The 26644-nt window shown below is 33.1% G+C and overlaps 1 protein-coding gene across 12 annotated transcripts in view; it reads right to left on the reverse strand.

Moving 5' to 3' along the window:
* Scaf8 (SR-related CTD associated factor 8) overlaps window positions 1-26644 on the reverse strand; it is a 282467-nt gene that overhangs the window by 212837 nt on the left and 42986 nt on the right. For all 12 annotated transcript variants that reach the window (XR_013424749.1, XR_013424741.1, XR_013424742.1 and 9 more), the window contains 11 exons: window positions 26074-26227; window positions 24518-24648; window positions 19597-19773; window positions 18520-18599; window positions 16728-16845; window positions 10986-11117; window positions 10653-10765; window positions 8981-9174; window positions 3703-3803; window positions 2506-2619; window positions 1449-1605 (listed from right to left, as the gene is read on the reverse strand). Coding sequence is in view for 3 of the 12 variants with exons in the window: in XM_078018851.1 (XP_077874977.1) it covers window positions 1449-1605; window positions 2506-2619; window positions 3703-3803; window positions 8981-9174; window positions 10653-10765; window positions 10986-11117; window positions 16728-16845; window positions 18520-18599; window positions 19597-19773; window positions 24518-24648; window positions 26074-26227 (1471 nt within the window). In the remaining 9 variants the exon portion in view is untranslated. The remainder of the gene's footprint in view (window positions 1-1448; window positions 1606-2505; window positions 2620-3702; window positions 3804-8980; window positions 9175-10652; window positions 10766-10985; window positions 11118-16727; window positions 16846-18519; window positions 18600-19596; window positions 19774-24517; window positions 24649-26073; window positions 26228-26644) is intronic.

Below are 26644 nucleotides of genomic sequence, written 5' to 3' on the forward strand. Positions count from 1 at the left end.
TATATAAGTATCACAGACTTTGTGGGCAATATGCTCCCTGTTGCAACCATTCAACTAATATTGCAAACAACAAGTCAAATGAAATGGGTAACCAAGTGAGACTATTATATTTCAATACATTTTTTTGTGCAGAACAGCACACTGGCAGGATCTGACCGATGTACTGTGACCCCTGTGTTATACCTTATGTCAGTAATAATTTTTTGTATATTAGTCTCTGTCATAATTCCCATTCCAAAAATTAGGACTTACAAAAAAAAAAGAAAGAACTAAAGTCTATATTAAAAGAATGAACGTTCTGGAGAAGAAGCTGAGGTGAGGTAAGGGAGACTAACAAAGAAAACAACTAAGGTCTTGCTTGATATTGGACTCAGGACCTTCACCCAGGCTAAGCGCACACTCTATCACTGAGCTATATTTCCTACCAAGAAAAAATATCTACATTGGCCGAACAACAAAAATATTGTGGAAATTAGCCAATTTTAATGAGAGCTAAGATGTGAAGAAATAAGTCACCAATCATATTTCAATTCTTTCCCAAATATCAATTTAATATTTCCTTCTGGATATAACTGCTAATTATCTTGTGAATTTATAACTGAAATCTTTTAATACAAAAAAGGTAAATTTGAAAAAAAGGAGACCAAATGATGTAGGTACTCCAGAAGTATTATTATATTCCATGAATGTGAATTGCAGCTTTTTAGACTAAGACTCTATTACTGGGGAGGCTGAGGCAACAGAATTGCAAGTTTAAATCCAACCAGCAAAAGTGAGGTGCTAAGCCTGTCACTAAAGAAAATACAAAATAGGGCTGGAGACATGCCACAGTGGTTTAGTGTCCCTGAATTCAATACCCGGTACCACCCCCCGACCACCACACACACACACAAATTCTATTACTGCTCTTCCCAACATGGACAATATTCAAAATAATCTGGAGAGCTTCTCAAAGACTTTCAAGCTCTCAGTTCCCACTGTACTCAAAAAATTAAAAATGTTTAGTCAAAAAACCTTCCATGTACACAAGTGTCAAAAAATAAGATATACATGAGGAATGCTACATTTATAATACACTTCTAATCCACAATTTTCTAACTATGCTTTTAAGACTTATGAAATAGGACCCATTAAACATATACAATGGACACAGCAGTGTTCTTTTCCCTCTTTTTTGGGAGATGAATTCAGTAAATAAAATAGAACAGTTCACTCTATCACTCCAAATCCATTTCAAGTACAACCTTCTAAATGTACCTTTTTAAATAAAAAAATGGCCTTAGGGGGCTGGAGTTGTAGCTCAGTGGTAGAGCACTTGCCTAGCACATGTGAGATACTGGGTTCAATCCTCAGCAACATACAAAAATAAAATAAAGGTTACTGTGTCTATCTACAATTAAAACAAATATTTTTTAAAAAGGATTTAAAAATGGCCTTAGGGTTCTTACCAGTATTTACAGTTTCCTGATCAATCATGCCTCCTTCTGCAAAACCATCCAAATCATCCACTTTAACTTTTTCCCATGGTATATATGTAACTCCAAGATCCACATCCCAGAATTGTTTGTATTCTGTTTTTACACCTTTATTTAAAGCCCAAGCAATCTATTGGGAATGGGGAGAGGGAAAAAAGGAAGCTCTTATGTATACCTTAACAACAATGTAAAAAATTCAAAACTTTATTTTAATACTACAAATACAAGTAAAATTAGTTTTGCTAATTTTAAATCTGCATTAGTATAGTGTGTATAAGATTTATTTCCACTTCCTACTGTAACGCTAAAATAATACATTTCCAGAGACAATCCAAATATTGTTTTCACTATAAAAAGGTCAAATTTACATTAGCAATAATTAGGATAGTTATTACAATTCAAACAAAACCTGTACACCAAGAAAGAAAATGACTAGCTATACTTGAGTTTACAAAAATAACTTTGCCATGAAATGGCAAATAAAATAAACAGAAAGGAAGCTCATAAAATGGTACCATTGTTTACTCAGAATATTGTACAAGTGTGGTTTTAAGGAATAATTTGACTAATGTTTGGTTACTGGACTTATTTTACCTATATCTAATTCTGTAACTCAACAATACTGAAGGAATGTTTCTGATGAGCTGTGCCTATAACATTAAAATGAAAACAAGGCTAAGGGCTGTAGCTCAGTGGTACAGTGCATGCTCCACAGGCTTGAGCCCTGGGCTCAATCTCTGGCAGTACACCGTGGGAGAAAAAAATGAACACAGCCAGGTGCAGCAGTATATGCCTGTAATCCCAGTAGCTCAGGCAGGATCATGAGTTCAAAGCCAGTCTCAGCAAAAGCAAGGCTCTAAGCAACTCATGAGACCCTATCTGTAAATAAAATACAAAATAGGGTTGGGGATGTGGCTCAGTGGTCAAGTGTCCCTGAGTTCAATCCCCCAGTACCCACCACACCCTCGAAAAAAAAAAGAACACCAAAAAGTTAAAAATCCCTCCCATTCCCTGCTCCTCCAAATCTCACCTTAATAACCTTGGAACCGATTTTATATGATCCGGAACTCAGTTTCTGAAGAGCCCGAAATGCATCTTGTCGATGTACCATACAGACATAAGCACAACCCCTGGGAGGAATCATCTATTTAAAAAAAATAATTTTTTTGTTTTTGTTTTTTTTTTAGAAAGAGTATAAGGATGGAAATTCATGTTGGATTTTACAGTTTTAGTGAAACAGAACACTGACTACTAACTAATACACCAATTTTTGTAGGTTAATCAACTAATTTCCCCTGTCCTTCTGTTTACTGATTTTGTTTATGTATTATTAATATTATTTATGTACAATTAACTCAGTTAAAAACAAAATTCAAAACCCAATTTGGCTTCATTTTAAGTCATAATATATGTGAAATCTTAAATATTGAATGTTAAGATTTCTTGAGTACAAAATAAAGAACTATTAAAACAAAATTAATTATGTATCTCCATATATAAAATACTACCAAATAAAAGGGAAATAATATTGTATAGCCAAAATGTTTGAAGGCAAATAATTTATTTCTAGTGATACTCTCAACTTTTTCAAATGATTAACTAAGGAATGTGTGAAGGGTTTTGTTTTGGGGAAGTATCATCCTTAATATAAAATCTGTATTCTTTAACAATTGATGATAAAACTACATTTGTTTTATTTTGAACAAGACTTCTGAACAAAGGTTTTAACAATAGAAAAATAATCTCAGTTACAGATCTGAAGAATGATTCATGAAGCATGTAAACTACTACACTCAAGTGCCCATGTGAGAGTGATTACTATTCTGTGAGACTGTTTCTTATATTCATCTTAAAAAAGAGAGAGGAAACAATACTAGGTCACAGTGTTCCTGCTAATTCAAACATTTGATGTTAAGAAAAAAGTTCTAGTTGGGTGTGCTGGTGGTGTAACACCAGCAATTCAGGAGGCTTATGCAGGAGGATAACAAGCCCAAGGTCAGTCCTGGTAACTTAGTGAAACCCTGTTTTAAATTTTAAAAAAGGGAACGTACCTCAGTAGTATAGCACTTCTGGGTTCAATCACCTGTATTGCAAAACTAAATAAATACAGTGCTAAACTACTAAAAAATCTACTACTAAGCTTAACTGGGAACTAAAGTAGATTCTTTAAATGAGTGAAAAGCTTGACTTTTAAAATTCAAATTATCATTTAAAAGGTGGTACTTACATTAATGGATTCAATTTGTCCAAACTCTTCAAAAAGATTGGTTAAATCTTGCTGTGTCGCTTTCTTGTCTACCTGACCAACCCAGAGAGTAGTGCTACATACTGTCAAGAAATAAAATAGACAAAATGACCTAAATCACAAAGATATATAGTTACTTCTTTCAAGTAACTTGAGGAAAAAGTATTAATGACAGATAAAATTCATAATATACTTAAAATACTTATTAATGGACACTTATATCTGTTATGTTTTTGATCGAATCAATTCCAACTACTCAGTCACATTTCCACTGTGTCAACCTCTTGCATGTCACCTGTTCTCAATTTAACCAGTGTCTCCTGTAGGAGACTGCGAGTGGTACATGGCGTGCTGCACCAGAATATGGGAGGTTTTGTTTTTGTTTTTATCTTAATTCCCCCAGCTGACCACAATGTGCAACAAAGTTTTAAAACCACTTCCCATTACAATCTTATCCATCAATCTTTCAAATATCCTTCAGTATTAGAATGAATAAGTGGATGTTTTCCCTAAAAACAAATAAATCTGAAAGCCATACTACCTACTTTATCATTAAGGAAATAATAATACTCTGCACAGAGATTAAATGGGGAAAAGACTTTTCAGGAAGCCATCCAAGAAATGAGGATCTTCTCTTGGCACGAAGCCACGGAGAGTAAGGTTTGGCCGTGGGAACTATACCTAACTATACCACTGCAAAGGACTGCCCAATGCATGTGACCTTTATCTTCACATTACTAGGAAGATCCCCCATAGAAGCTCCGGAAATGGGCATAACCAATTAGGAACTGAGCAGCCCACCTTTAACCTTTTTTGGTGGAAAAGAACATTCTATGGAAGGCCTTTGATGTTTCTCGATATAAATAAAGCAGGAATGGGCTCCATTTTGCCATAGTCTACAAGCTCGATCACTCTGATCAGCTTGCCCATTCTGCCCTGCTTCTGACATTACTTTCTGAGTTCTAGTTTTTTCTAAGTTTTTATTTCTCAGCCAGCCCATTCCACAGAGGGAATTCCATTCCACTGCCTATACGGGACACGGGCAAGACGACTGAATTATAACTCCTTGTTATAATTTTATTTCCTTAATAAAATGTAGACTCTCTGTCTACTTTCACCTGGACTATGCCTCCATGAATACCACCTTTTATTGAGGATATTTATATTACAGCTGACACTAAGTTTTAATATACTGACTTTGGATTTATGTCAATGTCATTTTAAAAATGAAGTTTCCAGCTTTCTGACTACCTTGATCTTGATAGGGCAGGTCTAGGACAGGCTCTACTCTGGGGTCAACTTAACCTCACACTGGAGTACGATTGTTGGCAAGGTCATTTTGGGTCCTTCCACTCTGGCTTTTCAAAACACAAACATCTTCCAGACCTATGTAAGCCATAGAAATTATTTAGCTATCACAGAACACTAATAAATGTTCTTTCATTGCTAGCTACTCTTTGTCTCATGTAGCATTATCCTACACATATATAATACTTAACCAAAAAAATCTTTCCATCTCATGATCCTTAATATTTTTAAAATATTAAATTAGAGCTTTAGGGTTTTTTATTGCTGTTGTTGTTGTTGTTTTGAGAGAGAGAGAGAGAGAATTTTTTAATATTTATTTTTTAGTTTTCGGCGGACACAACATCTTTGTTTGTATGTGGTGCTGAGGATCGAACCCGGCCTGCACGCATGTCAAGGGACCGTGCAACCGCTTGAGCCACATCTCCAGCCTTAGAGCTTTAGTTTTAAAAGGACTACAAAGTCTGTCTTACTATAATTTGGATGCAAAATGTCCCATAAAGAGTTGGCTGACAGACAGTGATACTATTGGGAGATGGTGAAACTTTTAGAAGATGATGCCTAATACAAGGAAAAATAGGTCACTGGGGGCTTTCCCTTGAAGGCGATACTGGAACCTCAACCCCTTCCTCCCTCTCTCTCTCTGTTTCCCAGACCCATGATATGAAGTGGTCTCCTGTACATCCTCCCATGATGCATTATGCCACCACAGTCTGAATGACAACAGGACCAAGCAACCATGACTAAAACCTCTGAAATTGTAAATCAAAATAAAACTTTTCCTTACTGAGGTGGTTACTTATTATATTTTGTTACAGTGATAGAAAGCTAACTTACCTGCCTTCTAATGCAAATGTTTTACAAATTGCAGAAATACTGGATGTAAAATATCTTTTGGGAGCCCATTATTCAATCTACCACAAACCCTTAGCAGTCTGATTAAGTTATTTGACTAGCTCCTTCCTCTTCCTTACTCTGTCTTGCATTTTTCTAGCTGTCTTAATATCCCCAAATTCTATTCATGTTTCCTAGCTCTTTCTTGTAATCTTTCTACAAATTTTCCTAAGAAGCAAAAATGATTCTCCCTGACTCCATGAGAAGTTGTAGATACAACATATCTCCCAAAAGTTCATGTGTGAGACAACCCAAGAATTTTCAGATGAAACGATTAGATTATAAGGGATGTGACCTAATCGTTGGATTAATCCACAAATATGAACTAATTGGGCATTAATTGTAGACAAGCAAGATATGGTTGGAAGAAGAAGGTCACTGGGGTTGAGCCTTTAGGGTTTACATTTTGTCCCTGGAATGCAGAGCTCTCTCCAAACCCTTCTGCCAGATGTTCTGCCTTACCTAGGGTCCAGAGCTATGGAGTTGGCCAACTACAAAATGAACCAATGAAACAAAAAAAAAAAAAAAACTTTTTCTCCTCTAGATTGTTGTTATTGATTTTTGTCATTGCTAAGAAGGCTGACTAAAAAAGGAGAGGACAACTTGATTCCTGGAATGTTACTGTTTGTTGATGCTTCATATTTCTTGAACTATTTTCAAAAATCTTGTGTTCTAAAATCTACTCTAAGCACCAATAACAGGGAAGCACAACCGCATGAGTTTATTATATGTAGAGAGAATATTGATCAGAGGAATATGATATTGTTTCAGAGTAAAAATAGTTCTGTAGTTAACAATGTGAGATATATTCTTCACTGTATTTTCTAATTTTATTTTTTACTGTATGATATTTTACTCATGAAAATAACAGTAATAAAACCTAAATTTATGTCAGGAACGGTAGAACATGCCTGTAATCCCAGCGGCTTAGGAAGCTAAGGCAGGTAGACCTTGAGTTCAAAGCCAGCCTCAGCAATTTAGCAAGGCCCTAAGCAACTCAGTAAGACCCTGTCTCTAAATAAAATATAAAAAAGGACTGGGGATGTGACTCAATGGTTAAGCACTTAGGTTTAATCTCTGGTGCCACAAAAATGATTGATAGATAGATAGATTGATTCCATCATATTACTCAGCCATAAAAAGGAATGAAATCTCTCATTTGCAGGATAATAGATAAAAATGGAGAAGACTGTGATAAGAGAAATAAAGGGGGCGGGCACGGGCACACACACACACACACACACACACACACACACACACACACACACACACAGAACACCACATCTTCTCACTCAGATGTGGAAGTTAAAAAAAAATGATTTCATAGAAGTAGACTAGAACAAAGATTCAAGGGTTAGCAGAAATTGGAAAGGTATGGGAGAGATTCATAGAAAAAAGCTGATTTTTGGGTAACAAAAAAAGTTGATTTTCTTCTTTTTTACTTCTTTCCCTTTACTTTTTTGCAGTATTGGAGATTGCACTCAGGGCTTCGTGCATGCTAGACCACTGAGCCCTATCCCCAGTTCAGCTGGATAAGAGGAATAAGTCTGGTGTTTTATAGTAAAGTAGGGTGACTAGAGTCACAAGTTTATTACATTTCAAATAGCCAAAAGAATGTTCCCAGTACAAAGAAATAATAATTGTCTGAGATGATGGATATGCTAAATGCCCCGACATGATCATTACATATTGTATGCATGAATAGAAATGTCACATTGTACCCAACAAATATGCACAATCATTGGGTGTCAATTAAAAAATAATAAGTTTTAAAAAAAAGAAAATAGATTCCACGGTCAACAGCTATGTAATGGTGACAGCAACAATGTAAGTGAGAACTAAATGAAAGAGACTCTAAATAGTAGTTCTACCTTCATACTGGTTAATGAGTAATTCTGAATGTTCTACTGGTAACCATTCAAGGAGGCATAGTAGAGATTTTGGACGTTATTCCTTTATCAGACAGCACTTAATAATTTTACATTTAGTCTCTCACCCAAAGGAACAAAGAGACACATACGAAGATAAAATATCAATATTAAATACTACCTCCCATAACCAGATTCTCAGAAGATAGTCAAGACCTACTCGAATTGCCAAAACTTAATCAGAAGATGGGTGTTGCTGCCTTTAATTTTAGGCCTGCAATTTCATAATGCTTTAGTAGCACACATTACACCAAATATTTATCTATCCCTCATGCAGAAATAATTTGGAAACTTCAGAAATTAGGTACCATGATTAAAGTTTACTTCTTAACAAATGATCATAACTTGCTACATTTTATATACATCTGTGCCCATCTATAGTCTACTAGTTCACCTTAGAAGTGACAACCCAATAAAAATGCCCTTGCAGAATTTGGCAGTAATTCATTTTATTATGCTATACTTGACAATTCTATTATATGAATGTCCCCTAGTCTGCTCCTAAAACAAACTCAACCATTACTAAATTTGTTCTAATTATACACAAAAGATTAAGATATAAAGAGGGAAACAGCCTGTACAATAGGAATTCCTCATCGAGAATTAACCTGCAAGTTTATAATATGGTTTAAAAATTATAGCAAAGTAGGGCTATGTGCATGTCTCCATGCTAGAGTACTTGCCTAGCATGAGGAAGTCCCTGGGTTCAAGCCCTAGGTCTACAAAATTAATAAGTAAATTTTACACACAATACAAAGTGTATTCTTCATGTAATAATTACTTCTATAAAACTGGTGTTCACAGTTGGTTAGGATGCTGTAAATAAGAGAAATTGCATTATGCTATAGATATTAACCTGGTCTGCTTTATGTGTCATTAAAGTCATATTTCCTGACTTGCATTAAATTTTTAAAAAAATCTACTCTAAACATTCTTAGTATTTGAGTAGAATCTACTTTTCCTTTTTTTCTGTCACATTAAAAAAAAACAACAAAAAACTAGGACATAATCATTCATTTACCTAACCCATTTTCAATTTTTTAGTCCAAAATAGTTTGGTTTAGAGAACTTACAGGAGATAACTATTTTTTGAATGTATTGAAACCAAAGTTTTACAGAAGTATGTTACTTACCACTTAATGTTTTAGATCTAATTGGAGGTAATCCCTTCTTTTGTCGTTCCTTCTCCCTTTCTCTGGCTCTCCTTTCACTGGAGTATGAACGTGATGACTTCCTCTTCCTCTCTCTTGAGCGGGACCTTGATCGCTTTCGGTGTTTACGCTTGCGAGAACCAGATCTTGACCTGGACCTCCGTTTCCTTGGTGATCTACAAAAACATACAAAAAAACACATTTCTTTTTATTTTTAAGGACAATGTTGTCCTTCTTTAACACTGCTCAATTCTAAATGAGGGGAAAAATGTATATTCAGCTAACTCTTAAAACATTTAACATTATATCAAACACACATAGTGCTCAATTCTCAGAGCAATGTAGGTTCACATTAACCACAAATATTTGTCTAGTGCTTCTGAGTCTTAGCGATTATTCACTATCAGGAGCAAGAAGAATAATGAGATTTGAGAAAGGACTTCACTATAAAATGTAGGCCACTAAATAATTCAGTTTAATGTTGGTCAACTTCTAAAATTCATACAGTGCTTGATTGAAAGGTGATACTAAAATACTTTTTAAAATTTACTGTACAAATTCTCAAGAACATTCACATATAAAAATTAGGGTCTAAAAAATGTTAAAGAGTGGTTAAATTACTGGTTTGGTGGTGCATGCCTGTAATTTCAGAGATTCAGGGGAAGCTGATGCAGAAGAATTAAAAGTTCAAGGACAGCCTACATAACTCAGGAAGGTCCTGTCTCAAAAAAATAAAAAGGGTTAGGGATGTAACTCAATGGTAGAATGCCCTGGGTTCAATCCCTATACTGCAAAAAAAAAAAAAAAAAAAAAAAAATCTGAAAAAGTTAAAGCCTAGTGAGCCCATAAATACAAACATTTCTTATAATGGCTTTAAAAAAATAATTTTGGGGGGCTGGAGTTGTGGCTCAGTGGTAGAGCGCTCTCCTAGCTTGTGCAAGGAGGCCCTGGGTTTGATCCTCAGCACCACATATAAATAAAGGTATTGTGTGCAACTACAACTAAAAAATAAATAAACATTTAAAGTAATAATAACAATAATTTTTAAAGTTTTATTTTTCTGGTCATTTTTAATATCATAAAGTAAACTGAAATGCAAGAAACATGGCTTGATTTAATGGCTGTTGAGAGGCAATAATATCCTAAACTAGATGCCTTCCTAGTAGTATTATTAAATCAAGTATAACCCAAATCCAGTCTCTTGATACAGCTATTATTATATAAATTACTCAAATCAATAGCACAAACATTCTAAATATAAAAATGGAACAAAGGTTGTTTCTTTTTTTCTTTTTTTTTTTTTTCCAATAGGGGGGGTGAGGATTCTTGGGGATTGAACCTAGAGGCATTTTACTACTGAGCTACCTCCCTCAGTCCTGTCTAATTTGATAAGGTCTCTCTAAGTTGGTAAGGGCCCAGCGCTAAGTTGCTGAGGGTGGCCTTAAACTTGTGATTCTCCTGTCTCAGCCTCCTGAGTCACTGGGATTACAGGTGTGTACTAACGTACTCCCAGCCTGTTCTTGATTTTAAAACACATTTTATGATAACATTTCAAAAATCAGTCAAAAAAAAATCTTTTAATCTTGATGGAAAGAAAAAAAGCCAACATTTTAAAAAGTTCACACATAGTTACTGTTAAATAATATTATAGGACCTTGAACGAGATCGCGAATGAGTTCTTGATCTGGAACGAACAGCCACTTTCTTAGCTTCTTGTTCAAAGATTTCCTCTTCCACTCCATCTTGTCCTTCATCTATATCCATATCCTAGAAAGAAGAAGACACATAAAAATCCCAGCTTAGATTTAGTTACATAATATCATTTGTGCCTTAAAAAATATTCATGATAATGACATTACTGCTTACTAGGAAAAACAGATGGACTGTGACGCTTCAGAAAACCACATGAGGACCTTACCACTATACAACATTTTGTTTTATTTAAATAAGTTTATAAACTACGACTAGATAAAGCATTTATTTTTACCTGTTGCTGTATATCTATAGAATCATCCAAATTTGTTTCAGGTTCAAGAAAATGTTGCTGACTACTCCCTTGTGATGGTGACGCTGAATGCTCTGATCCAAATGTCCCTTCTTGACTATCTTGAGGAGTTGCCTGTTGAGAGCACACAAATGTTGGGAGATAATTTAATTACAAATGCAAATTTATACACAGCAGATATCACAATAAAATGTTTAAAAGTAGTCCAACACATAAAGAAATTTCATGTTAAATAATTTTTAAAGTTATCAATCTAAAATTGCACTTGTACATAAATACAAATTTACTTGAAATCAGGGAACATTAGAGAGGGTACTTCAGATATTTGAGTAAAATGTTCTTTGATTTTTAGTTATTTTTGGTAATGTCCAAATGGCTATTAAAGCAGAAGTTCAGAAGTTCTTCTCCTATAATCACTAGATGGTTGCAATTCTCACTATTAAAAGGCAAGAAACAGATTAGATATATCATTTAATTTTGTTTGAGTTGCATCACGTTACAATAATTTCTTGAGGTTCTTTTAAAAAAAAAAAAAAAACCATAAAGAATTCCAAACACATTCAAAGTAGAATAAATGTCAAAATGATCCTCAAAAATTAGTTTCCTAGGCCTTAGGGTACACTGATTTTAAATCACCTTTGTACATATGCTTTTTCTAAACTAAGAGAACTCTTGAGAATTATTTATTTCAACCTCAAAATGTCTTTTTAATGAAAGAGAACTTATCCTGGCAATAATACAAAATCTATTTTTCTTTCATGTTTTTCCTCTATGGAAATAAAGAACACAATAGCACATAGTAGCTATTTTGGCCATAGTCAGCATTCTTCTTTAACAATATCGTTAAGTATATACTAAAACTGATTATTTTATGTGTCCTTAAAAAAATTTCAAAGCAAGATCAGGACTTAAGTGTGAATCGCACCAAATCAATTAGAATAGGAATTTATTTTCAAGGGCATTTTTAAAATATTATTCTTATAAGTACTAACAATCAAACTGAAAGAAAAGAGCAAAATGAGAAAAAACAAAAATTAAAGAACAGTTTCAAGTCCCTTAATTTATGAGAGAACAGGCAACATTTTCAAGGTTAAGAAATAAAGCTAGAGTTTGAATAAAACAGATAGCAGTCTCTATACCATGATATATAAAGTTGGCAAGTGTTATCTTCCAGATGTGTTTTAAGCATGCCCCTGGCTTAAGCCTTTAAAATGGTACAATAACAGCAGAATTTGTTAGTAACACAGCAGATGTTTTCCAACTTCATCCTTTCACATTTAGTCGTAATTCAATGCTCGCCTATTGTCATGTTATTTTTTACTTCAGCACTCATCTTAAGCTCTACATCTATCTGATCCCATTTGTAGTTCACCCTTAATTATTTAACAGGTTAACCCTTAGTGTAATATCAAGATCCACTGCAACCAATTTTAGTTTTTGAGTTTCTTTTTTCAGCAGTTTTACCTATTTGAAAAGATTGCTATTCTTAAACTTTTTCCTTTTTAAAGAACTTACAAAGAAAAAAAAGAAAATTTATTATGTTATTTTGCAATTATGTTTATTAAATAAATAAACATAAGATATGTCACGGGTTTTTAGAGGTCTTATTTTCCTTTATTTTTAAACATTTGCTATTTTATTATTCCCAAGAATTATTTCATTATTACAAAAGATTATTCATCATTTATTCCCAATTATGTCAAAAAATAAAATAAAACCAACAGAGTTGTTGAAAGGGGTGATTTAATAGTGAAATAAATATCATTATTGAGTTTTAATACATGAACAAAAATACTGTGCTATACTTCAAGAAAATGATTAGACACCATCTCTATAGTCTACTTTTATCTTTCCCTGAACAGTTGAAAATTTAATTTATACATTTTGGCCCTTAATAGCAAAGGAAACATAACAGGGAAATGTACTTCATATTCATTAGACAAATGTGAATGCAAACAAGATTGCAAAACTGAGGGTGAAATTTAACAGAAAAACATAATAAGCAGCAGGTCGTGAATTTTCCATCCATATCACCAAGAACTGGTACAAGAAAAATCTCTCTAAGGAAAAATTCTCAGCCATTTCAACAGAAAAACTTTTTATCTTGCAGTGTTTTCCAACAAGATCCTGCAATGTTCCGTTTTATTTAAAGTATATAAAATATTTGAATTTGACACCAAAAAAAGCTTTGCAACATCGAAATTATATTAAAATTCCTACTACAGCTCCCCTTCTCTCTATAGTCTCACTTCCATAATTATTTATAACATGACTTAAAAAGATAAGAAAAAGAGACCTTCACTGGCCCAAAGTGGCAAATAACTTTTCTAGTTTACATCCTATTTATACATGTCTACTTCCTTCTGAATATCTTCATACAAAACAGCAATGAAAATACTGGGGTGGGGAGAATAAGGTTAACAGCAGCTAGCAGACACTTCTTTCAAGTTTGGCCCTAACACTGTAATATGTCACATTTTAATCAGTTATAAAATTCTTTTCTCTCTCTCTTTTTTTTTAATGTAGAAGTGTTAATAAAGACTCAAAGATTTTACTGAAATACACATATGCTATACCTTAGCATCGACCTGGATTTATGAATCAAATAACACTATAATTTCAGTATTTGAAAAGGAAATTCATCTGAGATTGTAGACAGCAACTCATATACAACAACTCAGGACTCTTTACATTACTCATGACATTTCATCGTTTTCAATTCTACTATTTCTATTGTACTATGTAAAAATTTTTCTGAAAAAAGTTACATATTTCTGATATCTTAATAAGAGTGCTTCATCAGTATTATTATTTATTTATTTATTTATTTTAGTTGTAGACGGACACAATACCTTTGTTTATTTTTATGTGGTGCCAGGCCTCACACATGCTAGGCATACACTCTACCACTGAGCCACAAACCCCAGCCCCTTCCTTAATCTTATTAACTTATTATTGATTATTATTAATTAACTTATTATTAATCATTAGTCTTATTATTAACTTCCTTAATCTTATTATTAACTTCTTTGAAAATATTCCCATTGGATTTCATTTTGAGTTATAGCTCTTGTGACCTTTTAACTATCCTAATAAACAATTAGAAAAATCATAAACTTATTTAACATAAATCACTCCTCTTCTGACATAATTCCTAATCCCTTCACAATTCTCACCATTTTTCTCCATAAAAGTGTCCAATTTTTCAATTTTGAAAAAAAATTTTAACTTTAATGGAAAATAACAATCAACATACACCACAGGTGTGATTAAGAACTGCAATGAGCAGGACAGCACTATCAATCCTATTACACCTTTAACTAAGACCCTACGATAACTTACACAGTCATGTTGAGCTTACTGGTAAATGAAAATGCTTACCTTTTTTTGCTTATCTTACTTTAAATTAAGTACTTAACTAAAGAAAAAAATTTGGTTGATGCAATCACAACCTATTAAATTGAACTGATATGCAGTTAACTTGCTTTCCTACTCTAAACCTGTTAGTTTCACAATCACTGTCCATGAGAAAAGTTTTTTCTCCCTTCATCTCCTCTTTTCTTCATTGGATTCATTTCAAACGATGAAGCTTTTAAGAACTTCCATTCTATCCAAAGGAAAGTGTTTATTTAAGTGGTGAAACTCTGGAATTAATATACAGAATTAGTAACTAAGTCTAGAATTCTCTTATTGGTAGGTGAGATTCTTAGGCAGACTGGCGCTCTTTCAAATTTTTAGTTTATTTTCACTTTAGTTTAGTTCTAAAGTATTACCCTTGACTTTACTGCTTCTGCTAAACCTTCTGAAATGAAACTAAGGCAATTCAAAAAGTGTCATATTTAGAGCTGAACAAACGTGCTGCTGGATAAACTCTTCTGTCTCTACCACATGCTACCTCTGCATCAATTCTGTGATTTTGTATCACATCACTGACAACCAATTTCTTTTGAGTTTCATTGTGTTTTTCTTTAAATATACTACCTTTATTCTGACCAATTCTATCAGAATTAGTTCCTCAAAACAAGGTATAAAATTCCATTCTATAATTCTATGCATGAGTTCCATGAATATCCATTTTACACTTATTACCTGCATTAAAAGGACAAGCGCAGGCACCATCTATGTCTAAAGTTTGCTATACCTGCCACCTAAAATACCCATTCCTGTCTGAATACACAACCAGTGTAACTGCACATCATGCACAACAACAAAAATGGGAAGTTATACTCCATATATGTATAATATATCAAAATGCATTCTACTGTCATGTATATCTAAAAAGAGCAAAAAAAATTTTTAATGAATGAATGGATTAATTTAGCAAAGATTGTTTAAAAATTGCAATGACAGTGTTGCAAATTTTCTTCCAAAAGAATGAAGGAGTGACCAAGGTCCTCATACTTTTGCTATGAAACATATGATTTAGACATTTTAACAATGGAACCAATTCTGTATTTTTGGATAAGTCAACAGATAATTTCATTTGAACTAACTTTAAATTTTTAGAATACATCTTGTATACTCATTGTAGAATTCTTCTTAAAAATGCGTATTAAAAACAAAAGGCATTTGTAACCTCAAAAAATAAAAAAAATAAAAAGTACCCATTCTCTATTCCATAGTGCCAAGACCCTTTACTGTAACCTCTATTTAAAAAACTACAGAATTCTGCGATGTGCTTACACAAATGTATGTGCTCCACCAGAGAAGAGGTTACTTGAAGCCAGAACTCAGAAAACCATTTTCCTGTACAACTTTGTATACATGGCTTTCCTAAAAATGTACTAAGAATGTACTGCTCTTACTTTTAAAATTTTTGTAGTATTGTGCTAAATTCATTAATCTCTAGTTTTTTTATTAAAGGGAAACAGAGGACCTTCCTAACACTCCTAAACAGTTGGTATCTATAAATATTTCTCATATATAGCAGAGATATGCTTTGTAAATGAGTTTAATCTTTGCTCTGCAACTTGACATATTTTATCAATTCTAACGTGTAATTTTTTTTTAAGGTTTATTATCCCTCAAATTAGTAAGATTCTTATACCTCAAAAGGATGTTAGGCTGTAATTAGAAGTATTTTGAAAATCTCAGTTATATATAAATAATGTTGTGTCTTAAGATTGATCATATATAATATTGGCTTTGTACTTTTGCATTAGATATTTAATTTCACCAAACTTCAACTTCTTCTGCAGTAAAATAAAAGTCACAGTGTCTACCTAATGAGAATTAAATGTAATTATGCCTATATTTTTCCTATTACATTGCTGATAATGCTCCTAAAACAGGGTAACAGCAATAAAAATTTTAGGATTAAAAAAGGCAATCTATTTTGTCGTCATTATCATCACCGGTAACACAATCATCATTGACTTGTTAAACGGAATAGAATTTACATCAAGGTTTAAATGGCAATTCTGAAACTCCACCTCTTCCTTCTATCCAGTGGTACACTGGTATTAATTTCTACAATATAGATTCATTAAGTTGCCAGAATACATTCTGATTACAGAAAAAAAAAAAAAACTATGTCTTGAAAAGACTGATCTTCCTAGTGATAAACATTCAAAGAAAAATTACCATATCTATGAAAGGAAATAAAGTGGTAAAAATAAGAGAGGAAAAAACACTCTATTAATACCCAAATCAAACAAAAACCAATCATCCTATAAATAATACGAACAGCAATAACTCCTAAGACCACAAGATGGGGTTATGAACCTTTTGAGGCTGTTGCTGTTCCAGGAGCTGCTGTCTGAGATGTTCAAGGTTTTGTTGTTGTAGTTGTTCTGCTATCTGATGAAAAATGGAATTGTTCACAGATTCTGAAACATGAGAACTAAAAGGAAAGTAGAAATATATTTTAAAATCCACTAAAGATAATATGATAATTACTATTTTTTCAAAGGAAACAAAAGCCACCTCAAGAAATCATATTCTAATATAATGTTTGCTTCTAAAATATTAACACAAAAAAGAGAATACCTCAGAATATTAATATGAAGATAAATAAATTCAATAGTATTTTAATGGGTCTGTAACATGTCAGAGATGCTCGGTTGAAGATTTCAGGCTATTAAATACATATACATTAGTGATTTTAAAATAAATCTCAATAAAACACTTTTATAAACAATTTAAAGTATTTAAACAATGTCATTTCAACTCCTTCTCTAACTATGAGATAGTGTGGAATATGCTACATCAATCAGTATATGTAAAACTTAGAATTATAATTGACCATAAAAAATGTATATACTTAGAAAGCATACCTGTTATTTATTAGGTATATTGACACAAAAATGGTATTTAGACAAGAGAAAACAATTTCAACTATGCTCTGGGAAATGCACACCTGGAAGAACCTGGAATTCTGGGTTCCATAAGGTAAGAAATGAACTAAAAATTCCCCCCAAGGGCTAGCAGGATTTTGAGAACTTTAGAAACCATTGTCGGGGTTGAGGGGTGGGACACCTTCATCCGGAGCAAATAAACCTAACAAGAAGAACAACAGCTACCTTCAAATACTGAAAGACTAAATCTCAAAATATAATGGAGCAAATTCGTCTCCACACTTTAAAAAGCAAATCCTGAATCAGTGTGGAAAATAAACGGAATTTAGTTCAAGAAAAGAACATGTAATAACATGTTAAATTAAATGTTAATTTAATTAAATTCTCATTTCTGAAAGGCATTAACACTGGATATTTAAACTATCAGGACTGTTAAGGATATTCTTATATTTTTCTTAGGACACTGATTTACATGATGGGGACTGAAACCAAGGGTGCTCTACCACTAAGCTACATCCTTAGCTCTTTTTAGTTTTTATTTTGAGGCAGAGTTTCCTAAGTTGCCCAGATGGCCTTAAACTTTAACTTCTGCCTAAGCCTCCTAAGCAGCTAGGATTATAGGCATGTGCCATCACATCAAGCAATTTACATAACTTCAAATGTTCCTTCAATTTTTATAATTTATAATCAAAACTTTTAATAATTTTCTCAACGACCCATAACATCAATTCTTATTTCTGATTAGTCTGATGCACTTCCTAGAAGCAGATTTGGCACTAGAAGAAAGTGTCTGTCCTTGTATTGAAAATATTCTTAAATTTAAATTAAATTAAACAAATAGATGTAAAAACATCACAATTAGCTTTACTCTTTTAATTATCTTTATTTATTTTTATGTGGTGCTGAGGATCGAACCCAGTGCCTCACAAATGCTAGGCAAGCACTTTACCACTGATCCACAACCCCAGCCTATATCTTTACTCTTATTTATCATTTTTCCTATTAAAAAAATTTTGACATAGTACAACTATTTGCAAAACTTGAAAAAGAGTACAAATAATCCAGGGAGACAACAAAACAGCAATTCTGCCACCTTTCTGTATGTAAGAATTTAATAGCCTGACATAACAATCCTAATTGAGTCAAAGTATACTTAGTAGATGGTAACATCCTACCCAATATTTACAAAAGTCACAGAAAAAGAAAAATATAATTCTTACAGTTGAGGTGTTGGAATTTCCTTTTTGGGTTCTTCACTATGCTCAGAATCGTCCCCAAAATCAAACCTATCCATCAACTTCTGGTGGGAGGGGAGCATGACAAGGAAAAAGAGACAAATTAAAGTGTTTTACATAAATATTTAAATGTTACTTATATCCCATTAGTTTATCTCTTTATTTTAATATGTTTTATATCATTGTATACTATACTCTTTCTAGAGAGAGAGCACCATGACATACATAGTGAGTAGTCCTCTTTATCCAGTTTTGATTTCTGCAGTTTCAGTTATCCAGTCAACAGCAGCCTATTGTCTTGGTTTGTTCATGAGACCATAGTCATATATAATTTTCATTATGTTAATGATGTGCCTAATGTATAAAATGTTATTAATGTTAATTAAGCAGACGTTAATTACTATGCCTAATTTATAAATTAAATTTCATTGCAAGTATGCACATACAGGAAGAATGTCCCGTGCATGTGTGTGCGTGCGTGTGAGTGTGTGTGTGTACAATTTGGTACTATCCACAGTTTTAGGTACCCAGCAGAGGTCCTGGAATGTATTCCAGAGGACCAGAGAGATCTACTGTATTGTCTTAAATAACAAAACAAATTATAAAATAGATAATATAATCACTGACACTAATCTTACATAAGACTAAGGATTAAAATAATGAAGTGGTCTGCCATGTCAATACAGCTTGGTAACACCTAGAAGCATAAACAATGCATCTATCCCTTGATAGAACATGAAGATCCTCATCTTCATATGTTCTGTCACCTTCTGAATATTCAACTTAAAGGCTTTTTATGTGGGCAAGCTATTTAGATTAAGTAAGACTTAGAAGCTGCTACCTCAATGGAAAATACACTGACCATTTATCTTTAGTTTAAAAAAAGTATTTTAAACATCTGAAGAGGAATTTTTAAAGTCTAAATCTTTTTTAAATTTAATATATTTTCTACAGTACAGTGTATATCGACAGAATATGATAAAACACAATTTATAGAATCCACATGACACTTCACACAATTTAACACTGCCTATTGAATGCATCCAATATTTTAATGGCTACCTTGTTGAAAGGGACTCCCTGATCCAAGGGAGTGAGCGTGTTGGCTGCTGCAGCTGCAGCTGTAAGCTGTGCTGTGAGAGCCTGCAATTGAACCACAAGACCAGCATCCAGGGCCTGGAGGATGGAAGGCTGCGGTTTCTGCTGCTGTATCTGTAAGGTCTGTATTAACTGTTGAAGCTAGAGGAAAAATAATTATTATAAAACAGTTGTTGGAATTTACTCATAAGAGTGCCCATGTAAAACTTTTAGTTAATAAATTTAATCATTCTACAATCTTGGGCAATCAAAAAAAGTCTTTCCTAGTATGCATATACAACACAGTCCTTAGTAAGTCTGTCTTCTAGGAAGTCAGGAAACTTTAAATAAAATAAAGCACTTATACCACAACAAACAGAAAAGGGACTCCTGACAAGATAAATAATACTTTTCACTATGCTTCTCACCCCTTCTTCAATTAACTCCATGAAGGGATAAGTATTGACAACAGCAGAGCTTTTGTTATCATTCAGACATATCATCTAAGAACATATCCTGAAAGGAGAGTAATTAAGAAATTTATTCTTACAGCCAACTTTGAGACTAAAAAACAAGTTATTAACAATGAAGAGTGTCAAGTACAGTAAAAAGAAACCCACTTCCCACTATTTACTCACCTTTGCTAAAAAACTTGTAAGATCCATAAATAAGAAATCCCTACATTCATCACAGAAATAATACATAATTGAGTTCTAAATCTGTAATAGGCACATTGGTGCAGTTGGAGAGGAGTAACTTCTACCAAATGCTAGAACTATGATTAACTATTAATTATTTTAAATAGCCATTAGAGATTTTTAACATTCCCAACAAAAAGAAATTTAAAAAAGGACTGGGGTAATAGATATGCCAATTACCCTGAACTTATCATTACACATTATATACATACATATATACACATATATAACCTTTAAGTATGCAAAATTACTATGTGTCAATTAAAAATGAAAATCATTTTGAAAAAGCCCTAAACCTGAAGTATATATGAAAATTATCAATTTATATTTGAAAAAGAGAACAGCAAACTGATTGTCAAGACATCTGTATTCCCTTAAGTTCAACTTTTAGTATGAGAAAGTACAAATAACATGCAAGATGACAGTAAATAAAATCATTCATGTCTATTCTAAAATAGCAACATTAGGGTACAAACTAGAACCATTTAACCACCAAGCATCTTCTTCAAAACTACTAATGGGATAAAAAAGAAAATGCAATACTACATGAGAGTTAACTAACTGCACCCCAGAAGCTCCAGAATGACTAAGACCAATAAATACATATAAGATATAAATTCTCCACATTACTGTGGTGAAAAAAGTAAGGAAAAGGACAACAAGAATAGAAAGGGAAATTAAAAAAATACCATATTTATCCTTTATACATTTTAACTATTCCTTTTGACATCGCCATTTTTCCCAGCCACACTGTTATTCTTTCAGTCACCCAAATTCAAAATTACCTCAGCATTTTTTTCCTCTACTGCCATCATGTTTGTCAATATCTTCATTATCTGTGTGTAATTAACCCTCCTTGTACTATTTTCTTTGGAAAGCAATAAAAATAACTCCATACTTCTGGAAAATTTATATAAAAAATATTTACTTGGTAGTATCTTTTAAAATGAGAACATGCTTTATATAAACTAATGTAAAGGGATTACCACAAAATAATTTTATCATTTCAGCTAATACTGGTCCATAATCAGTTTCCCAAATGTTTCAAAAATGTAGAAACTCTTGTGTGCATGTATCAGTATATAATAATGAATCCTACCATTATGTATAATTATAATGCACCAATAAAAAATATTTTTTAAAATATGCAGAAACTGGGCTGGGGTTGTAGATCAGTGGTGGAGCAGTTGCCTAGCACATGTGAGGCACTGGGTTCAATCCCTCCAGACCACATTTAAAAAAGTACTGTGTCTGTCTACAATTTAAAAAATGCAGAAACTGTATCCAGTCTAAGACTACTCATTGAGTTGATTTTTATATTAAAAAGACTGGACAGGCCTCACATTTTTGAGCTTATCTTTTTCAGAGAATTCAGAATCTTAATATTTTCCCCATAGTCATTACCTGTCTTTCAATATCACTACTACTAAAAGGAAGATATTCCCTATCTCTAGACTTCTCTCCATCTTATTTAAGGTACTAATCAGATCATTTGGCTTCAGTATACAGATTTATCCATTCCCCATTGCTCAGTAAATGAACTGTCATTTCTCAATTTGCTTTCTATGGTTTTCAAAACCAACTCTGTTATACCTCTGTCATTAATTCCACAAAAATATACTGAATACCTACTATCATCTAGACATAGTGGAAAAAAAACAACAGACAAAAATCCTAGGCCTAGTATAACATACATAGTACAGCAGGAAGAGATGAAGTAACATCATCATCCAAAAAATAAATGAATTATATAATGTCATATAAGGTAGTAAATGCTAAGGAAGGAAATAAAGGTGAGAGTCAAAGTAAAAAAGATGAAAAGTCCAGTTTATGATATTAAACACCAGTCACTGAAGGTCTTATTACGATGACATTTAAACAACTTGCGGGAGAATGAAACCATATGAATATATGAGGAAAGACAGTTTTCAGTATAGGAATCACCAAGTACAAATATCTTGAGGCAGGATTATAATAGTATAGGTAAGGAATGGCAGAAAGGCAGGTGTGGCTAGGGCGGAACAAATCAGAGGGAAAAAGAAGTAATGAAAGAAACAAATGATAACACTAAGGAGGGGTCAATATAAACAAAACACTTATCTCTAATTTAGAGAAAATGATGGACTGGTGATGAAAATAGAAGGAAACAAGAAATCAAGTTGAGAACATAAAAAGGTTAGTGAAGTGACTGTTAAAGCTTTTACTGAGTCAAACAGGGAGCTATTGAGCTCACGAGAAAGACTGTTGTAGAGCAAGGGTGAAAGCCCCATAAGAGGCAGCTGCAACAAAACAGATAATAATGTAACTCAAGACTAGTAATGAGGTAGTGAGAGTCAATGGATTCAGAATATAAGTAGACGATTTCTTTCTTTCTAGGGCCTCACACATGCTAGGCAAGCTCTCTAACAGTGAATTATATCCCCAGTTATATAAGACTTAAGACATCAGATATGATGAATTAAAGAAATGAATCAAGGATAAGTCACTTTGAATCTGATAGGCTCCATGTTTTTGAGCTCAAGAAAAAGAAGCATTTCTGAATTGATCTCTCAATGCAAAAAATAAAGCAAGAAACTGGAAGGATACTTATCTCCAACTAATATGAGAAATATGCAGGTGGAGAAGGTTTTGTTTGAAAGACTGAGAATCCACCTTTTACTCAGGAGTCTCTTTGTTTACATAACTAAACCTCGGCATCCCTTTCTTACCTATACTTTAAAAACAAACTGTCATTTGTACAAAAGAACTTTCCCTGAAACAATTATTTAAGCCAAGGCATTATCCCTAATTTTGAATTTCCAAAGTTTTTTATTTTTCTCAGGATTGTTATTCATTTTTCATTTTAATTATATTCATGTATTCCAATTATCTATTAGACTTTAGGCTTCAAGAGGCCAAAGAATATGTCTTGTTTATCTTAAATACCCTACCGCAAAGCCCACGAACTCAAACACTGTGAGTGCTATCACTGCATCTACATAGTGCAGTAAGAAAAATATATAGGACATAGGAACTTAAAGCAAAGATACAGAATTACCATTAGTTGCAAATAATATGATTTAACTGGAAAATGAAATAAATTGAAAATAGAAATTAGACTGGCACTGGAAACAAAAATCCAATCTACTCAAATATATTTACAGAAACCTACAAACTATGAAGAAACTACATTTAATAAGTTACAAAGCCTAAGTTATAAACAATAAAGTATAAATAACTAAATATTGTAAAGATATCTCTCCCACACACACACCTCAAATCAATGGATAAACGTAGCATGATTCTCCTCTGCTCCTAACAGTAGAGCCACAGCAGTCTGCTTTCTATTCCTACAATACAACACACTATTTCCCATCTTCAAGATGTTGACACATGCAATTCTCTCTGCTTCCTGTCATCCCATCCTGCTAGGACTATTCTCAAAAGTCTCAATTCAGGCTGGGAATGTGGCTCAGGCGGTAGCTCGCTCGTCTGGTATGCGTGCGGCCCGGGTTCGATCCTCAGCACCACATACCAAAAGTCTCAATTCAAATACCAGTTCCTCAAAGCGCATCTTCTGGGGCATCCTTTCTCTAGTTTTCACCCCTAGCCCAACTTGGTAACTATATCCACCTAACCTTTTCTAAGACAATTATGACTACCTAAAGTAATTTTGTCATTTTTTTATTGTCTGTCTCCCCTAAGACACCTATCCCTAAGATAAAAGAGCACCCCATCCATTTTGTAACTGGGGTTGCAATAGCACCTAATAATGTTTGGCATAAACTAGTGCTAAAAATTAGGATTCTGCCAAACAATTTTTTAATAAAATATTTATTTATTTAGAGTGGGGTACTGGGTATTGAACTCAAGGTTGCTTTACCGCTAAGTTACATCCCCAGACCTTTTTATCTTTTTAATTTGAGACAGAGTCTCAATAAGTTGACAACCTGGCCTCAAATGTGCAATCCCTCCTGCCTCGGCCTCCCAGGTCACTGAAATTAAAGGCATGTTTCACCATTCCTGGCATAAAAATTTTTAATGACATGAGAGTAACTGTGATGAATTACTAAATGAAAAGTGGAAGCTATATATAGAGTAACTTATATAGTGATTCTATTTTCAGAAAACTAAAAAAATACTTATCTCTAGGTGGTATACTATATAACAGTACATTAGGAAAATAATGAATTATACATCGCTCTCAACATAAGAAAAAATCTGCTCACCTGTTGGCCTTGAGGACTTTGTAAGATCTGAGCAACCGCCGCAAGTGTATCTGTATTTGTTATCTGAGATACCCATGGATCAGGAAGGCCTTGGACCACATTAGCTGGAGTAACAGGTGTCACAGGTGTTCCTTTTTAAAAAGACATCACACAGCCCACCAAATACAGAAGTAAATAAATACAATTTGAAAAAGTTGAGGAATTTGTTCTATTACTTTTATAAAACATAGACAAATGTATATCAATATTTTTATTTTATTGTCAGCATTTAGAAAAATTTTAAAAATCCTTCATGTAATTAGGTTAAAAAACAAAAAACAACCAAAAGGATTGTTCATACTTCTCCTCAGTGAACTAAGATAGTACTTTAATAAAGTGTATGTAGCATCATTAAAAACTGAGCTAAGAGTTTAACAAAGCTTACTTAGGAGCCATTAAAAACATTATGAAGGGACTGAGGTTGTGGCTCAATGGTAAAGCACTCGTTTATTAGCACGTGCGAGCCCTGGGTTCAATCCTCAGCACCACATTAAAAAACAAAAATTAAAGTATTGTGTTCAACTACTTCAAAATAAATAAATAAATAAATAAATAAAACATTAGAAGAGATTCAACAACATAATAAGAAAAATACAATTTTGAGGGAAACAGAACTTACAAAACTATTTTTTTCAATAAATGCACAAAAACTAAATGTGAATGAAAATGTTACCAAATTCAATTCTTGTAATTGTGATAAAAATTTTTAAATGTCATTTAAATACCCTAAGAAAACATGATTTTGAGATTATTATTAAAGCATTCTTGGCATTATCAAACAATTTAAGGTTCTTTGTAAAGATTAAGTTAACCTCATTTCCTGTAAATATAAAGTTGATTTATATCAAGTGTTAAGAGATTACAGACAACCCAAATAATCTGGAAAAACCTAACTGACACACTCATTTTCCAAAGTTCATTATATTTATGTTTCTTGGGATAAAAAAAAAAAAAAAAAAAAAAAAAGCTTTCAGAATGAGAGAATTATACAGAAACAACCAAGGCTAGCACACGCCTGTAATCCCAGGGACTCAGGAGGCTGAAGCAGGAGGATCACAAATTTGAGGCCAGCCTCAGCAACTTTAAAGGACTGGACGAAATGGTACACACCTGTAACCCAGTAATTCAAGTAGCTGAGGCAGAAAAATCACAAGTTCAAAGCTATCCTCAACAATTTAGCGAGGCCCTGAGCAACTTAGCAAGACCTAGTCTCAAAATAAAAAATGAAAAAAGCTAGGGGGATAGGGGATGTGGCTCAATGATAGAGCACTGCTAGGTTCAATCCTACTTTAAAACATACACACACACACACACACACACACACACACACACACACACACAAATACACACACACACACAAATACATGGTTTTATTTTTCCTTTGAATTATATTTTCTTTCAATTATCTAATATAGCATCACAATTTTCCAGTGGTGTAGAATTGTTATTGTACATATGAATAGCCATGTGAAAATATGAGAATATTTAGAAATCAAATCTATATTGTAGCAATATACCTGGGGTGTTGCTCATAGCAGCAGTAGTACTGGCCAAAACAGGTGTGACAACTGGAGGAGGAATCCCTGCTGCCATATCCAAAAGCGGTTGAATAATCTCACTCTTAAATACATTATTCTTCTGCCATAAGTTTAAAACTCTCACTATTTTACTCTAGAGAAAAAAAGAAATAAGACATTTTGATTTTTTGCTTTCAAAACATTAGTATAATCATTTCATAAGGGCTTTTAGGGTGCTGGATGGGAAGAAGAGATGAAAACACTTCTGGGGTACTTTCTACCACTGAAAATTTATTTCTACCATTTTGCATTTGTTAATCTTATCTCAGTTGAAGGGGGAAAACATTAGTTTTAATAGACATACAATATAAATGAAAGCTACACTTAGCTGAAAGCAGACACAACAACTAGTCTCTATCTCCCACGCAATTCTAATGAGCTTAATTTAATACTATGGTTGCCTATAGAACTGTATTAAGTATTCCAAACAGAGTTAGGATTCATCTCAGTACTAAATTTAAAGTTAATTTTAACTTTATCTCATAAAATGTTTATCTTTTGAGCAAATAAA

This window comes from Ictidomys tridecemlineatus, chromosome 8, assembly GCF_052094955.1.
Source record: "Ictidomys tridecemlineatus isolate mIctTri1 chromosome 8, mIctTri1.hap1, whole genome shotgun sequence".
Lineage (NCBI taxonomy): Eukaryota > Metazoa > Chordata > Mammalia > Rodentia > Sciuridae > Ictidomys > Ictidomys tridecemlineatus.